Source organism: Natator depressus, chromosome 1, assembly GCF_965152275.1.
Source record: "Natator depressus isolate rNatDep1 chromosome 1, rNatDep2.hap1, whole genome shotgun sequence".
In the NCBI taxonomy this organism is placed as follows: domain Eukaryota; kingdom Metazoa; phylum Chordata; order Testudines; family Cheloniidae; genus Natator; species Natator depressus.
Genome location: NC_134234.1, coordinates 334,366,228 through 334,382,058, shown reverse-complemented (window position 1 = coordinate 334,382,058; position 15,831 = coordinate 334,366,228). Strand labels below are relative to the sequence as shown.

At 38.6% G+C, this 15,831-nt stretch overlaps 1 protein-coding gene across 6 annotated transcripts in view; it reads right to left on the bottom strand.

Moving 5' to 3' along the window:
- Nucleotides 1-1,597: 1,597 nt before the first annotated feature.
- The window catches only part of USP6NL (USP6 N-terminal like), a 210,360-nt gene continuing 196,126 nt past the window's right edge, over nt 1,598-15,831 (bottom strand). For all 6 annotated transcript variants that reach the window (XM_074942631.1, XM_074942632.1, XM_074942634.1 and 3 more), the window contains one exon: nt 1,598-5,318. In XM_074942631.1, coding sequence (XP_074798732.1) covers nt 3,868-5,318 — 1,451 coding nt within the window. In that variant the 3' untranslated portion in view covers nt 1,598-3,867. The remainder of the gene's footprint in view (nt 5,319-15,831) is intronic.

Sequence of the window (15,831 nt, the reverse complement as noted above, 5' to 3'; positions counted from 1 at the left end):
TCATGGTTCTGATTTTTTGTTACTGATCTAGCTATCTCCTTGTTGTGACAGTGCATTGAAAAGCATTTGCGTTGGCTTGACATCCCCTAAAAGGAAAACGTTAAGACAAACTATGCAGGTTAAAATGTTAAACTTTAAGTGTGCTACATTCACAGATCTTCATACACATGCCATGTTTACAGAACTATAAAAAGGGTCTTTTCCTCACTGAAGTACTGGCAGCAGAATGCACGCTGCTGGAAAAGAAAAGGTGGGCATTTGGTGGCATATACTGTGCAGGCAGTGTAATGGGACTCACGAGGGAGAAAAAAAAATCTATAATTTGCAAGTCCAATTTCAAAGTCATATCTAGGATAATGTGAAACTCAGGGTAGGAATCTTTAAAAAAAAATCTTCTTGGAAAATGTACATGTGTTCCTCAGGGAATCAAAGGGATTTACCTCTCTGCTTTGCTAGACTGTTCTGCCTTTTTGACATTTTGATGTTGTTTACTGTTCAAATCTAATTCTGGAATTATTGAGTGGTTCACTTCAAGGGTGTATTTTTGACTAACATTCAGACAGCTCTCCTAAGCCATGGCCTAGGAGTTGCTAAGCTCCTCAGCATCAGTGCTGGAACTTTTAAATTTGTTTATTTTTGTGGGGGATGTTGGGATGTGTTTTACTTTTACCATAAAGGCTCAGTTCTGCTCTCAATTATGGGGATACAACTCCCACTGAATTCACCAGTGTTACTGAAGGAAAAAATGGGCCCTAAATTTGTTTATGGAGCTATATTTACTGTTTGCATGTTTTAGAATTATAAAAAGCAGAGAAGGAAAAGCTCCAGTCAGGACATTTAATCCAATACACCAGCCAATGCAGAATTGTTTCTTACTGCAAACTACAGATAGAGTTGTCTCCTACTGTGGCCTGTAATATTGAGCTTTTTGGTAACTAACATGAATAATTCCTTTGATGCTTGCAATGCATTTACCTTAAATAGGCAGATGAAGTTTACCCATAAATAAGACTTTTATTCTATAAACTATGATGTGCCAGTTTCCCTTTAGCACAGTACAGATCACTCTGCTATATAAATCCTTAGTAAAATTATATTTTTCAGTCTGATTAGTAAAATTTTATAGGTTTATCATGTCAATAAGTCCACTGCTGTTGACAGACATAGGGTGAGAACACTGGGATAGGGCAGGAAAGTTATGACGACAGTTCAGACTCCTTGTTTCTAAAGCCATTGCTGAGGGCTACGTTTAGCGATGAAGAAGACTACAATCAACACTCGGTAACTTCTGAAACAATGACAAGGCATTTTAGGAATTATATTGATATTGCTCAGTCTAAAAGAAAACACATACAGACAAATTAAATAGGGCATACATTATACAAGAGTATACCATTAATTTTTAAAAAATAATAGTTTATCCTGGGAAGACCAGAATTATGGCTTTTGCCTACAAGCATAATCAAACATGGTAAAAAAGACACATAACATAGACTTTATTATTATTATTATTATTATACATGTTAAAAATGCAACCACATCAAAATAGAATACACAGTTAAAAAACTGTTGCAGATGACATAAGAAAATAGTGTGTATATATTTTATATATAAAAATCTACAGTATTTACTAGTGTTGATACATATTTTGGAGCAGTCCCAGGCTGCTAGCACAAAGTAAATTGTACAGCTTTATTTATTATGAATCACAGAACCATGGTTAAAACTTTGGGATTATTACACTTAACCACATTATATACATACATTGCTAAGCTGCTATAAGCAATCCGAACTAAGGTAAGCCCAAGTAATATTCATCATCTCAATTTCAGTTTAGAGTTTTTCAGTGTAGTGCTTAGCTACTGTTACTTCACTGCAGTTTGCAATCTTTAAAATATAAAACTGCCCAGTTCATTAAAAATTACACCGCTCATTATATACACAAAAGTGTGTGAAATATACTAAATGTTACTTCCATGTTTTAAAAAAAACATTTTACTTTTGTACCTTAAAACCTAGACAGCTAACCTGCAGCAAGAATAGGCACTACAGCTCCTTCTTTAACAGAAAATTTTTTCTGTTTTCTACTGTTCAATGTACTTAGCTAACGCACCCCAAGAAAATGCAAATGACAAAAACCTCCCCAAACAAAGACTGATTTTTAAGCATCCCAGAACCTACCAGTGTATTTGGTATTATAAATCTTTTCTGTTAAAAGCTCTAAGGACTCAGTCTTGCAAGAGGCTTGTCACCCTCAGCTCTCATTAACTTCAATGAGAGTTCAGAGTGCTTAGTAATTCCTACATTCAGCAGCTCACAAGCCTGCACCCCAAGTACGTCACTTAATCTGCAATTTTTTTCTTTTCACAGTGGATGAAAGCCAAGGAGAATGTAGAGTACAAAAGGCTGCAAACACTAATTTAAAAAAAATATTTAATTACAAAGAGTCTATTAAGCTTCTTATTAACAGTCAGGGTTGCACATCGCACAATCTCTCAACAGCCTGACAGTGCAGCAGCACTTGCCCAACCCTGGACATGAACCTATTGCTTTCTGGAAAAAGGAGGGCAAAAGCAAAATGTCATTGAACTGACATTATCGAGCTCATGGGAAAGAGCACTGAATGCATGCATATAGCACTAGGTTTGCCAATTATGGTTGGATGTATTCCTGGAGGTTTCATCACATGACAATCTTTAATTGAAGATTCATCTTTAACTCCTGGAGACTCCATGGCAATCCTGGAGGGTTGGCAACCCTACGCCACACACAGAGGGTCAAAATAGCTACACAACCCCCATATTCTGCCCCCAAGTTTCAAGTGACAGGCAATACTCTTGTACCAATAAGAGGACTGTTTGGCAATCCAGTAGCTCACACTCTGACTGGTTTGCTAAGTTAGACCCCATGGGAAGCCTGCATGCCATGAGAATGCAGCTCTGTTTCTGCTTCTAGCACTGTATACGTTGTGCTCAAATAGTTCAGAGGACTTAAATGGGAACACAAAGCATTGCTTTGCAACATTGGATTTGGGTACAAAGGTACAGATTCCGTGCTGAAAGTTCACCCATACCCTAAAGACTTGCTACGCTCAGACTGCCCTGATTTTAAGCACCATTTGTCAGCCAGAACAGAGTGACACCCTTTTTGGCTCCATGGTTTTGCTTGTCTGTTCCTTCTGGCTGAGGGAAAGGCAAGAGAGCAGCCAAAGGAATGGAGATTAACTGGGAAATAGCATCCCATGTAAGATTACATTAACAACCCAGAGCATCTCTCCAACTTCAATCAGATCCTGGGTTACTGAGGCAGTTTGTATACAAAGACAGGGAAGGCCATCCAAAATGAATGGGTCATTTATCAAATAAATTACAAAGAAAATAATTAAACTGAAATAAAAGTACTTCACTAACCTAGCTCAAGAGTAAATGCATCTACATTTTAGACTCTTTAGTTCTTCTCCACGTACATGGTTGTGTATTTGCACAAGCACACTTACTGCATTCAATGTCAGTCAAAATACAGCTTGCAAATGTGTTACAGTTGCTAGGCAGAAAGATCATAGCTCTGTGCAAATTATTTAAATTTCAGAAACATGGTAGTGTTAGACACATTTTGCAGACGACTCTACTATTGCTATGTTTATGTGCATCAGATCCCTTTCAACAGGTTCAATGCAAGTTTAAAAGCTCAACTACCTTTCAGCCAAAGTTTAAAACTGCTTTGAAATAATGTTATTACTTTAATTCTTATAGAGAATTGCATGAACTGCCCACATTCTGTATAAAATACTGACTTGGACAATTATAAACACAGCAATATATATCTAATGTTTTCAGCTCTTGCTTTTTAGTTAGCATTGATTGATTCTCACAGAAGCACTGATTCATGCATAGACATCCCATCATTTTGGTTTCTGTAGTGCTGAGCAGGGGCTGGTGGGCCTGAATATTGATATTGTGCTGAACCATGTTCTTCCAAGGTTGGTGAAGTCCTATATTTTATTGGACTATCCACGGAAACAGTTGGAAGATTATGGTCCTGAATAGGTGTTGGCTGAAAGGCTGGATACTTCTGTAAGTTACCCAAGTGGCTTTGGTTAGCATCTTGGTTCCAGGGCTGCCCATATATCTCATGTCTATACATATAAACAGCATCCGGCCTCTTTCTGTTGTCTGGCAAATAATCCACTGGAGGAATTATAAATTTGACACCTGCAGGTGATCTAGAGTTGCCAGGATAGACATCAACAGGTAAGACTTCTATTCGACTAGAAGGTGGAGAAATAGGATTTTGGCGATTGGCAGGATAGGAGTTCATATGTGGTATATCTGGAGAAAAATCTGTTGAAAAGATAGAACCATACGGTCTACCAGAAGTGTTGGTTCGATTCCCATGATTATACTGTGAAGGTATAAAACTTGCACTAATTGTGCTGGAGGCATGCTTTGGAGTGTTTCCATGGTACATAGGTGGGTTACTATAAGATGGTGGTGGTTGTTTAACACTTGATCTGTGATCTGACCCATCAGACTGAGATGAATATCTTGGGCTTCTCGGTTGGGAACTGATGGCATAATTGTTGGATATTTTTAGTGGGCCAGGAATTTTTGCACCTTGCTTTCTAGGACTGCTAGAGTATGTTACATTCCTGGGAATTTGCGGATGAGCTCTTTCTAGCATCTCCTCAACAGGATTCTCATTCTCATGGTCAACACCTGGAATATTGTCATACTGCGATGCGTTAGACCCTCGCTTACCTTCATCAGCATCCAAACCCCTCATCTTTTGCTTTACATTCAATGGCTGTGGTTCACCAGGACTTGGTGGCGTACCTGACATAGCATGGTTTACTGACCTACCTTTTATCTCCACAGTAAGTTTTGTAGTCTTTTCAATAACTTTGATATCTGAAGGTTTATTCCATTTAGGTACAAATTCCCTTCTTGTATCTGAAGTAGCATTAGAATTTTGGTTAGCAGCTGCATTGTTATATTGTCTAGAATTGTCTTGTACTGTTGACTGAGGCTTTTTTCTGATATCTACGTCATTCTTAGATAGCCCACTCTGGTCTACTGGTCCAGGCTTCTGTCGTTTTGAAGAAGGCTTCCTTTCCAGTAAATTAATCCTTCTTCGGTTATTTGGTGAATTTTCTTGTACTTTTTCAGGAGATAGTCTCCTTTCTGTCCTTCTTGCTGTCTGTGTTCTTGAACTACTAGTGTTGCTCTGTCCATTGAGCATGTGAGTAAGATTGAGCATGGCAGGCTGAGGTTCCAATGGAATTTGTCCCAACGGCTTCTTTGGAAATTCATCTTCTTTACCTAAAAAAGAAGTAATAAAGTAAATTGAGGCTTCTTCATTTGGAACTCTGTGTGTCAGTTTAAACACACACACACAAAGGCACGCACACACACAAATAAAATAAAACAAAATACATAAAAGACAAAGGTCCAGACAGCCAAATTCAACTCTGGATTTAGATCTCAGACCCAAAGTTCAGTTATATTTGGATCTAGGGTTTTTGTTCTGGTCCATATATAACGTACATATTTATGGACATATAAACGTATTTTATATAGCTTTGATAGGAGTTTATCAGCTTTGAAAATCAGGCCACTTGTTTAAGTGCCTAAATAGGATTTTAGGTCCACTTTGTCTAAATTCCTATCTTTTACAGTTTCAAAGATACTAGTAGAACTAAATATGCACTCAATACTGCATTGATTGCCTCCCTGAGTCTGCAGCAGCTATCTTGCTGCTCAGAGTTTTCCCAAGCACTAGAGTGCAATTAACAAGATCCTGGTCTGTTTTACCACTGTTATATTGAACATTGTGGAAAGAAGTGAAACTGGGATATGTCATGTCATTTTTACATGACTGCTGCTTGGGAAAGCAATTAGCAGTGGAGTACTGGAGTATTCATGGAGGGGACCCTCTTCATCCCCACAAAAACCTTGTGGGGAGGAGTAGATTAGTGAAGTCCCATTCCACTGAAGCAGTTAAGAGGCTCTGGAGGAAGGGGAAAGAGATAGCAGTTTCTCCCTTCCAAAAGATACATAGAAAAGGAAGACTTCAATTTTATTAGTGACCTTCTACCTTGAGTCCTAACAGGGGTTGAGGGACAAAACCTTGGTAAGAAACCCAGTCCCATCCTCCTTCTCAGCATTTGAAGGTGAGATGCTGGGTTTCTCACAAGGCCATTATCCTTGAGCTCCTACTTCTTCCTTATTGAAATATGCCTATTAGGTTTAGACCACTGGCTTGCAGCTGTCTGGCAAATTTTTGAAGCCCTTTATATCACTCACTCTCTCACACACACACACTAACGACCCCGGGGAAGTCAGAAATAAATTCAGCATATAAATGCTTGTTTCTTAACTTTGTTAGTATAAGTATGCAATCAGGTGTGCAGTTATGCTAGACAACTATACCATGCAAGGTGAATCACAAGGCCAAGAGACTTCAAAACACAAGAAAAATGGGTACCCAGCGTAGCTATACACCCAAACTATACAAGAGCTTTTATTTTTTAAACATAGATTTTTGTTAAACACTGAACAGTAAGTTCACTAAAATGGACTCATGGTTACATTAGATAAAGCATTTAAGTGTAACTACTGTATCAGCCAATCAGCCTCTTTTCATAAAGTACAGTATAACTAAAAGATTATGCTTACCACCTTCATTTTTTAACTTCCGTTCTTTTTATGGTCATTGTAGTTAGAAGAGAATTTATTTAAATATCTAGGTACTACTAAGGTCTCCATCACCACAGAATCTGAATGCCAAATGGGAACACAGATATTTCTGTTCCAACTAAGATGGCAGTGAAAGACAACAGCGTTTACTTAAGAGCAGCATATAAGTGGAGAGTTCTCTTTTGGTTACGAGCACAACATATCTTATGTCATTCAGTGTTTAAATGTCAGTCTCTTAAGGGGACACAATATTCCAGATTGTAACCATGTAAAAGACTTAATTATAAACAGAGAAATGATAACTATACAACCTGTCTGATAATGCCCATATGATTATTTATACCAACATTTCTGCTCAAATTACTCTCTCCTTTCAGCAGTCATAGCTATTTCCCCCTTCTAAATTAATACTGGTAAATATTTATTTTATACTGGTAAATATCTAATCTTATTTCTACACCTCATAAAATTGTAGCTTCCCTATGCACAGCAATTTCTTTCATATTATAAACAGAAAAAAGTTAAGTATGTAATTTTTAAATGCATCTCCCACACAATCTGTTTGAAAATTTGCCTGTAACTTTTAAAAATCAGACAGCATAGACAAATAAACTCTATCATATATCAGCTTACTAAGTAAAAGGACAGGAAAAAAAAGCCCTGGTTTTCCTGAAAAATTATGTAGAAAAGCTATGTAAAATGGTTGGTAGAGAAATAATTTAGTATTTTGATCCTCATTGAGGCAGTAGAGACACAGGACCATGCAACTTTCGTCTATCACTCGAAACTCTGAAGTTAAAGGTTAACATCTCATCGTCACCAGTTATTTGTACGAACAACTCATTCTGCGTATCTGTATAGTGCATCTGAACAAACACTCAGACATACTTGTCTCTCTAAAATATACTGCTTAGAAGTATTAATCGCGTCATGGAAATTGTACAAACAATAATACGAGTTAAATCTTTGACAGCTGATTCTCATTAGAGGGGGATGGCAGAAACTGAGATCATCATTGGATAGCACATAGGAACTGCCATTAAGGATCAGGGCCACATCATGCTAGATTCTGCATAGGCAAATAAAAACAGAATTTACAGTCTAGGTGTCAGGCAGAAGGTGACAGGTGCACAAAATAGAAACATGATGAGGGTGGGAGAGATAAAGTAACAAAATGAGAGTTTAACAGAGAAGTCTCTGTTTGCTTCTTGCCTAACTAATGCCAGTTTCATGCTTATTGTATGCTCATGGTCATTTTCTTTCTGCTCCAAATGAAGTCTACAGTGCTGTGTAAGGTCAAACTTACCCCCTGCCTGAGGTCTTGCTGCACTGGTAATTTAAAACAAACATCAGCCTAAACTTAATCCTTCCAGCCTGACTATTCTTAAGTTTTCCCGTGTCTATCACTGGTTACACTCTAATCAGGTCATACACTCTAATCAGAAGGTCTCATAACTTGGCAAAGTTAACAAGCTGCCTGCCACAAAGAGTCAGCAAAATTCACTCAGCTCATTTATGCAGGGCACTAACTCCTGCTAACCTGATAGGTCACAGAAGAGTCCAGCATCCCTATGCAGAGTGGTAGATCATGCCACTCTTACAGTTATATTTCAAAAGAAGATAACTGAAACTTTCAAGTTGAAGATTAAGAAAATAAAGTTAAGTTACAATGGTTTTCCCACAAATTTCCAAGACACAGAAAAAGAAAAAAAAGAGGAAAAATTACGAAGGGGCTAATAGAAAATCCACAAATGTCTTAGAAAACCTGAATCAGCAAGTGCACTCAAATCACACAGATGACATGATCAGTAAGAAGGAACTGACTGTTATTCTGCATTGTTCTGTTTTTTTTGTTTTTTTTTGTTTTTTTTTTTTACACAATCCATATAGAGTACATAGAAACTATGATGACAGGTGCTTTAAGAATGCTGAGAGATTTCTTCATAAAGATGGCTTTCCAAGACTGAACACTACATCACACAGTTAAAAAATTGTCCCATATTCTTTTTGGGGTAGAATTCACTCCCTACAGAGGCTCTGCAAAACCTTTAAATCATTTATGTCCTACTTATGCCCTCCAACTAGGATGTATGCAGAACTTAAAACCTTGTGCTTGTCTTCTGCACAGGCATGAATTTCACCGTTAATAAATATTCCCAACACTAGAGCCATATGTCGTTAGTTTTTCCCATCTTATTTGTCTCAATTAATTTTTTTAAATTAAGGAGTGCAGCATTTCAGAAAAATGAAGCACTTCTGTGTAATACTAAACTGTCTATTTTAATGATAAGAATGAAATCTGAATTGCGAAGCAAAAACATACAATATGTCCTTCAAAAAAAAAGGTTTGTGTAATATTAGATAGCGATATATATCACTTATATAGAAGTGATGTCGGTTTTATATGCTGTTAAGTAGTTTGCAACTTTGAGGTGATCCGTAAGGAGTTATGGGTTGTTGTAAGAGCAACAAAGCCCGTTGCCAACTGTGTCCACATATCTATTCAGGGGACACCATCATAGGGCCTAATCACATCAGCCACACTATCAGAGGCTCGTTCACCTGCACATCTACCAATGTGCCATCATGTGCCAGCAATGCCCCTCTGCCATGTACATTGGCCAAACTGGACAGTCTCTGTGTAAAAGAATAAATGGATACAAATCAGATGTCAAGAATTATACCATTCAAAAACGAGTCGGAGAACACTTCAATCTCTTTGGTCACTCGATTACAGACCTAAAAGTTTCAGAGTAGCAGCCGTGTTAGTCCATATTCGCAAAAAGAAAAGGAGGACTTGTGGCACCTTAGAGATTAACAAATTTATCTGAGCATAAGCTTTCATGAGCTACAGCTCACTTCATCAGATGCATTCAGTGGAAAATACAGTGGGGAGATTTATATACATAGAGAACATGAAACAGTGGGTGTTACCATACACACTGTAACAAGAGTGATCACTTAAGGTGAGCTATTACCAGCAGGAGAGCGGGAGGAAAAAACCTTTTGTAGTGATAATCAAGGTGGGCCATTTCCAGCAGTTGACAAGAACGTCTGAAGAACAGTGCAGGGGGGGGGGGGGGGGGGATAAACATGGAGAAATAGTTTTACTTTGTGTAATGACCCATTCACTCCCAGTCTCTATTCAAGCCTAAATTAATTGTATCCAGTTTTTTTGTTGAAGAATTGTAACTTTTAGGTCTGTAATCGAGCGAGCAAAGAGATTGAAGTGTTCTCCGACTGTTTTTTGAATGTTATAATTCTTGACGTCTGATTTGTGTCCATTTATTCTTTTACGTAGAGACTGTCCAGTTTGACCAGTGTACATGGCAGAGAGGCATTGCTGGCACATGATGGCATATATCACATTGGTAGATGTGCAGGTGAACGAGCCTCTGATAGTGTGGCTGATGTGATTAGGCCATATGATGGTGTCCCCTGAATAGATATGTGGACACAGTTGGCAACGGGTTTTGTTGCAAGGATAGGTTCCTGGGTTAGTGGTTCTGTTGTGTGGTGTGTGGTAATTCTTCAGCAAAAAAAACTTCAAAACCAGACTCCAACGAGAGACTGCTGAATTGGAATTAATTTGCAAACTGGATACAATTAACTTAGGCTTGAATAAAGACTGGGAGTGGATGTGTCATTACACAAAGTAAAACTATTTCCCCATGTTTATTCCCCCTCCTCCGCCCCCGCTGTTCCTCAGACGTTCTTGCCAACTGCTGGAAATGGCCCACCTTGATCATCACTACAAAAGGTTTCCCCTCCACCCCCCACTCTCCTGCTGGTAATAGCTCACCTTACCTGATCATTCTCGTTACAGTGTGTATGGTAACACCCATTGTTTTATGTTCTCTGTGTATATAAATCTCCCCACTGTATTTTCCACTGAATGCATCCGATGAAGTGAGCTGTAGCTCACAAAAGCTTATGCTCAAATAAATTTGTTAGTCTCTAAGGTGCCACAAGTCCTCCTTTTCTTTTTGCGGATACAGACTAACATGGCTGCTACTCTGAAACCAATAATTATAATGGTGTAATTTTAACAGATAATTTAATGTGCTTGTATGCAATAAACGTCGTCTTAAGAAAAAATTGTCCTCCTTTGTCAATAATGTCTTCCATGCTTGAAATGTAACTATTCCATCTATTTTTAAACAATAAATAGTTGCATTCATATTTAAATATGCATCCCAGTGTTCTTCCAGTACCTACATCAATGCTTTCTGTATTTGCATATACACAGTTAAAAGCATCAACTGTTTTCCTTTCTCTTACAGTGTTGAAGAAAGTCACATAGAGCAGATTGGAATCCTTTGAAATGTGCTTGGTTGAACAATAAGTTTTTGGTTTTTTTAATTTGACACACTTAAGATCTCTTAATTACCATTAAGCTTTCATAAAACCCAAGCGAGACTATTGCAGACATTTTTTATTGAATTCTACATTGCTTTGAAGATTATTTTCTGTAATCTTTCTCGCATAGTCCACAGTAACAGAGTGCATTAGCATTGGTGTGTGTGGTTTATATGTATGCAATAACCTGAATTATAGTTATAAAAAGGATGTCAGAACAACCCTACACAGTAATATTAGTTATGGAACACTACTGTGAAGCTGTTAAACTTTAGAATGAACTCTAAAACCAGAGTAAAAGCCAAAATGTTCCAAGCCTACAACTGTTCTTTAGAAAGATAAAACCGTGGGCACTCTAATAATGTGATACCAGGCTTTAGCTTTCTATGATTTGATGATAATGGAGCTTAGAGACTGCATAGAAAACAAAAGATAAGATATAGGATGAAAAAAGACACAGCTTTACATCTTCATCTTAAAGCCTCCGTACAACACAAATTAACTTAGCCTCACACTCAAACATCCAAAGTCTTGTCTGGATCAGTCAATAAGCATTTACACTCCACCCTTTAGATACAGCCACTTTAGTAAACTCTGTTAGCTATGCTCAGTTTTCCTAACAGGCAAAGCAGCAAAACACATACCTGAATCCCAGGCTCAGTCATGCTCAGATTAACATTCACTAAGGTTTGCCCACTTCTTACCATAACACAACCAGGACTAAAGACATCATCAAAAGTGATGGGGTAGTGGCATGGACCACTAACAAGAATCTTACAGCATAAAGGCATATTCCAAACCACTGCCACCTCCTAAAAAAAGCACTTTGTTTTAAGCTATAAAATGTGTGTTTAATACCTGCTAGAAATCAACAAACAATCATTCTTGGGGGCTATCAACTGCATTAGATGCCAAAACAATAAGAGCTCTTAAATTAACCTAAAATTAAAGAAAATGAAATCCTTTGAGGCACATGAAATAAAAACAGGAAGAATAATTTGCACACCCGTCACCATGCATATTAATGCAAATATATAGGGCTCAAACTCACAAAGAAAGCATGCAAATCATGTACATGAATGTAGTGAAAAAGCCAGAGATAAAATACCAGGAGACACTTGGGGGGTAGTAGCGAACAGGAAGACCACGATGTCGGGTGCTGGTAGGAACAGAGGAAAAAGAAAAACAGGTTCACATCCTCACCTCTAAAAAAAGCAAAATGAGAAAAAAAAATAAAAATAAATACCCAGAGTGAAAGAGCAAGCAAATAACCATAGAAACAGAGAGAGAGTGCGCAAGCCCCTCTGTTGAGAAAAAGTATGCAAATAAAACATCTCATGACTTGTCACAGTAACATGCCAAATATTCCCTTGCAAGTTCTGCATCACGTTCCACCACACTTCCGCTTAAAGCTTCACCTGCAGCCTCAGGCACGCTTTTACCTTGACCCCTTCAACTGCGATTTTTAAGATCAATTGCTAAGAGTCCCCAGATCTGAACACCTAAGAATTAGCAACAGGGTGTTCTCAGTGTTGCTGCCTTAACTGGAATTTGTTTCCACCATTGGTCCAAAGATTGAGTTTACGAACATTCAAGGCACACTCACTTGTTTGACTGCAGGGCCCATTTTTATAGTGTTGACAGTAGTTTCTGGGCTGGGTATTTTTATATAGTTTACAAAGGTTAACAAATCTTCTCTTTAAGATGCATTTGCACCAAAAGATAATATTAATAGGGCAACTGAAAAAACAGAAAACATGAAGTGGAAACTGTCTGCCGGTGGCTGTTTTGGTAGTAATAATTAACATTATTAGTGCCCAAATGTGCTGGTTTTGTTTTCTGGAGCTTTCTGGGCAACTGGATTTTTCTTAGCCTGCCACTATTAGATGCACAGTGAGGTGTGAAATTGTATTCTTCTCCCTCCTCCTCCTCCCCTTTAACATACCAAGAAACTAAACAAAAGGTTTAATTATTGGGCCTTCCTCAAAAGGAATCTGATAGAAACTCTGCATGAGAAACTACAGACAGGACGGGCTCTAGGCACCAGCCAAGCAAGCACGTTCTTGGGGTGGCACATTTCCAGGGGCAGCACATTCATAGGTGCTGACTTTACCCTGCTCTGGTGGGGGCTCACGCCCCCCCATCCCCCGTCCCCCAGGGGTGGAGGGAGGAGAAGCGGAGCGTAGGTGAGTTTGGGGGGGGGGAGGGCGGGGAGCTGCCAGTGGGAGCAGAGCACCCACTAATTTTTCCCCAGGGGTGCTTCAGCCCCAGAGCACCCATGGAGTCGGCGCCTATGGGCACATTTCCAGGGGTGGCACATTTCCAGGTGCGGCATTCCGGCCAACAAGGGGGGTAGCCAAAAAATTTTTTGCTTGAGGCGGCAAAAAACCTAGAGCCGGCCCTGACTACAGAGTTGATACACTGCCATTTTTTTGTGGAAGCATGTAATGATTTGGTTGTCCTGTGTCTAAAGTTAGGGGAGTCCATTCAGCATCAGTACCAAAAACCAGAGAGAGCAGCAAAAAACAGGGGAAAACAATACGACTATTCCTAAAATGATCTGAAATTAGAGTCACATTAAAAGGGTTTTTATTCTACTGATTTACTCTTGATCTAAAAAGTCTCTGTCACCACCCAGTGGAAATCAATCCCAACTACAAGACTTTACAGATTAATTGCTTCAGTAGGCACTAACAGCTTCTTGTATTGAATAACAGACATATAATTGGAGTAAAGTGTTTTAAGTGCTCTCTCCGGTGAACAACAGTCTAGTCCTTAATTTCAGCGCAAGCATATACACACTTTGTTCTAATACAGTTTTCAAGCATGGTAAAGGGTCAGAAAAATTATTCAGTTAAAATGACATCTTGGTATTTTGTGTTTATTTAGCATCAGTGACTTTCTCCATCTTATTTGCTCCATTTACAAGTCAAAATGGACTTTTTAAAATGTTACTGATTGTACCGGAAGTTCAAGTTGCTATCAGAAAGTCAGACTACCTTCTTGCTCCTCAAAATGCCATCATCAACAAAAGGGGATTCTGTAGTTATAACTTGGATGGCAATTTTGATGATGGAGCATGAGGCAGACGAGAATACACAGTTTGCTTGTCTGTAGCTATATTAGGTTTGCAGTGCCGATGGTAGCAAAAACTCACTTTATAATTATAAACATTTTTATTTATGCAAACCAAAGAGGTCAAGCAATAAAAGATTTTTAAATAGTGCAGAACCAATACATAAAATTGCTGGAAATAACAATTCCATGCCCCACTATTCTTTTAAACATCAGAAAATACACATCAGACAAGCACTAGAAAAATTATAAGAAACACATGATAGAAATGTATTTTGGTTTAGTTGGTTAATAAATAAAGTGCAGTACAAAAATAAAATAGCTACGTTTGTTTTCTCCAAACATATAAGTGAAAAATCCCAAATTCCTCTGAAACAAAAAACAGTAAAAGATACATAGCATTAGAAATAGTAAATCAAGCAGAGTTTCATAAACTTGTTGCCTTATCAGTGTCGTAAGATGCATTTCACTGTCTAACATTTACAGCTAATGGCATACATCCTTTGGCAGATTATCACTAAAATATTACATACATGGGTGCAGAATTCATAGAAAAATATGAAACTGAAAAACAAAACCTGTGAAAAACATGATATTCAAACTTCCCACTAATTTTTCTGCACACAGAAAAGCCAGAAATGTGGGTGCAACTGAGGCAGCCAAACTTTAAAGCAAGGGTTACTACACACACAGACTGTAAAATGACAAAGGCAGATTCTAGGTTTGGAATTTGACAGAAATAGTGGCTATGTAAAAGTGGAGCAGTGCCTACTAGATGACCTCAGGAGAAATTCTCAGCTACTGTAAATTGGTGTAGCTCCATTGAAGGCTTTACAGACATGAAGAAATGCGAGATTTGGGTCACAGGATGATTTTTGGGACCACTTTTGTGCTTTGTGGATCACAATATGGATGGTAGGTTGCTGCAAGAGTGGACTTCAGGGTCTTCAAATTTTGAATTCTGACCTGACTGACTTGTTCAGGAACTTTAGATTCAGGATCCAGTTTCCACCCAACTGCCTAAGGTCTACAGAGAAGGTGGAGGATGGCCTCTTGGAAGCACATTGATTTTGTTACTGGTTCTGTGACTAACTGAGAATAGGTGGGAAGTTATTCCCATAATTTAGGAGAATTTCAAAGTATTTTTTGAAACTTGGCAAGTAAAGAATCTGTGTTGCGGAGTTTTTTTTTTTTTTTTAAACTCAGTGGCATAACTCAATGAGTTACTTCCATTACCCATTGCTCTATGGAGCAAAGTACCCACAGAGTAACAGCCTGTTCCAAAAGGGTCCATCAGGAGGATGGAGACTGGAGTCATGCAGACTTAGAGGTAGTGTGCATTAGCAGATTTCAGAAGTTGTTTCTTGGCCGTGTACCCCTCACTGCATTGCAATGGCCCCAGGAGATGATGTTTTCTCTTCTGCTAAGACTGTTTGAGGGGATGCAGAGGAGAAATCTCAGAAGGGTTGCTTGCCTCTACGTGAGCATTTGTAGTCGTCCTCCTGGTGGCTTGATGAAAGGAGGGGCTTGAAACTATGAGGCATCTTCTGAAGCACTCCACATTCCTAAAGCTTCCACCAGGTTAGCAGAGGCCATCCTCACAGATTGACTCACGAGAGGATTCTGCCAGATATGCAATCTGCTCTATGAACAATATTCCTGGCTTTGGTGTTTGACATTTCAGTGGGTGCCCTATGCTTTA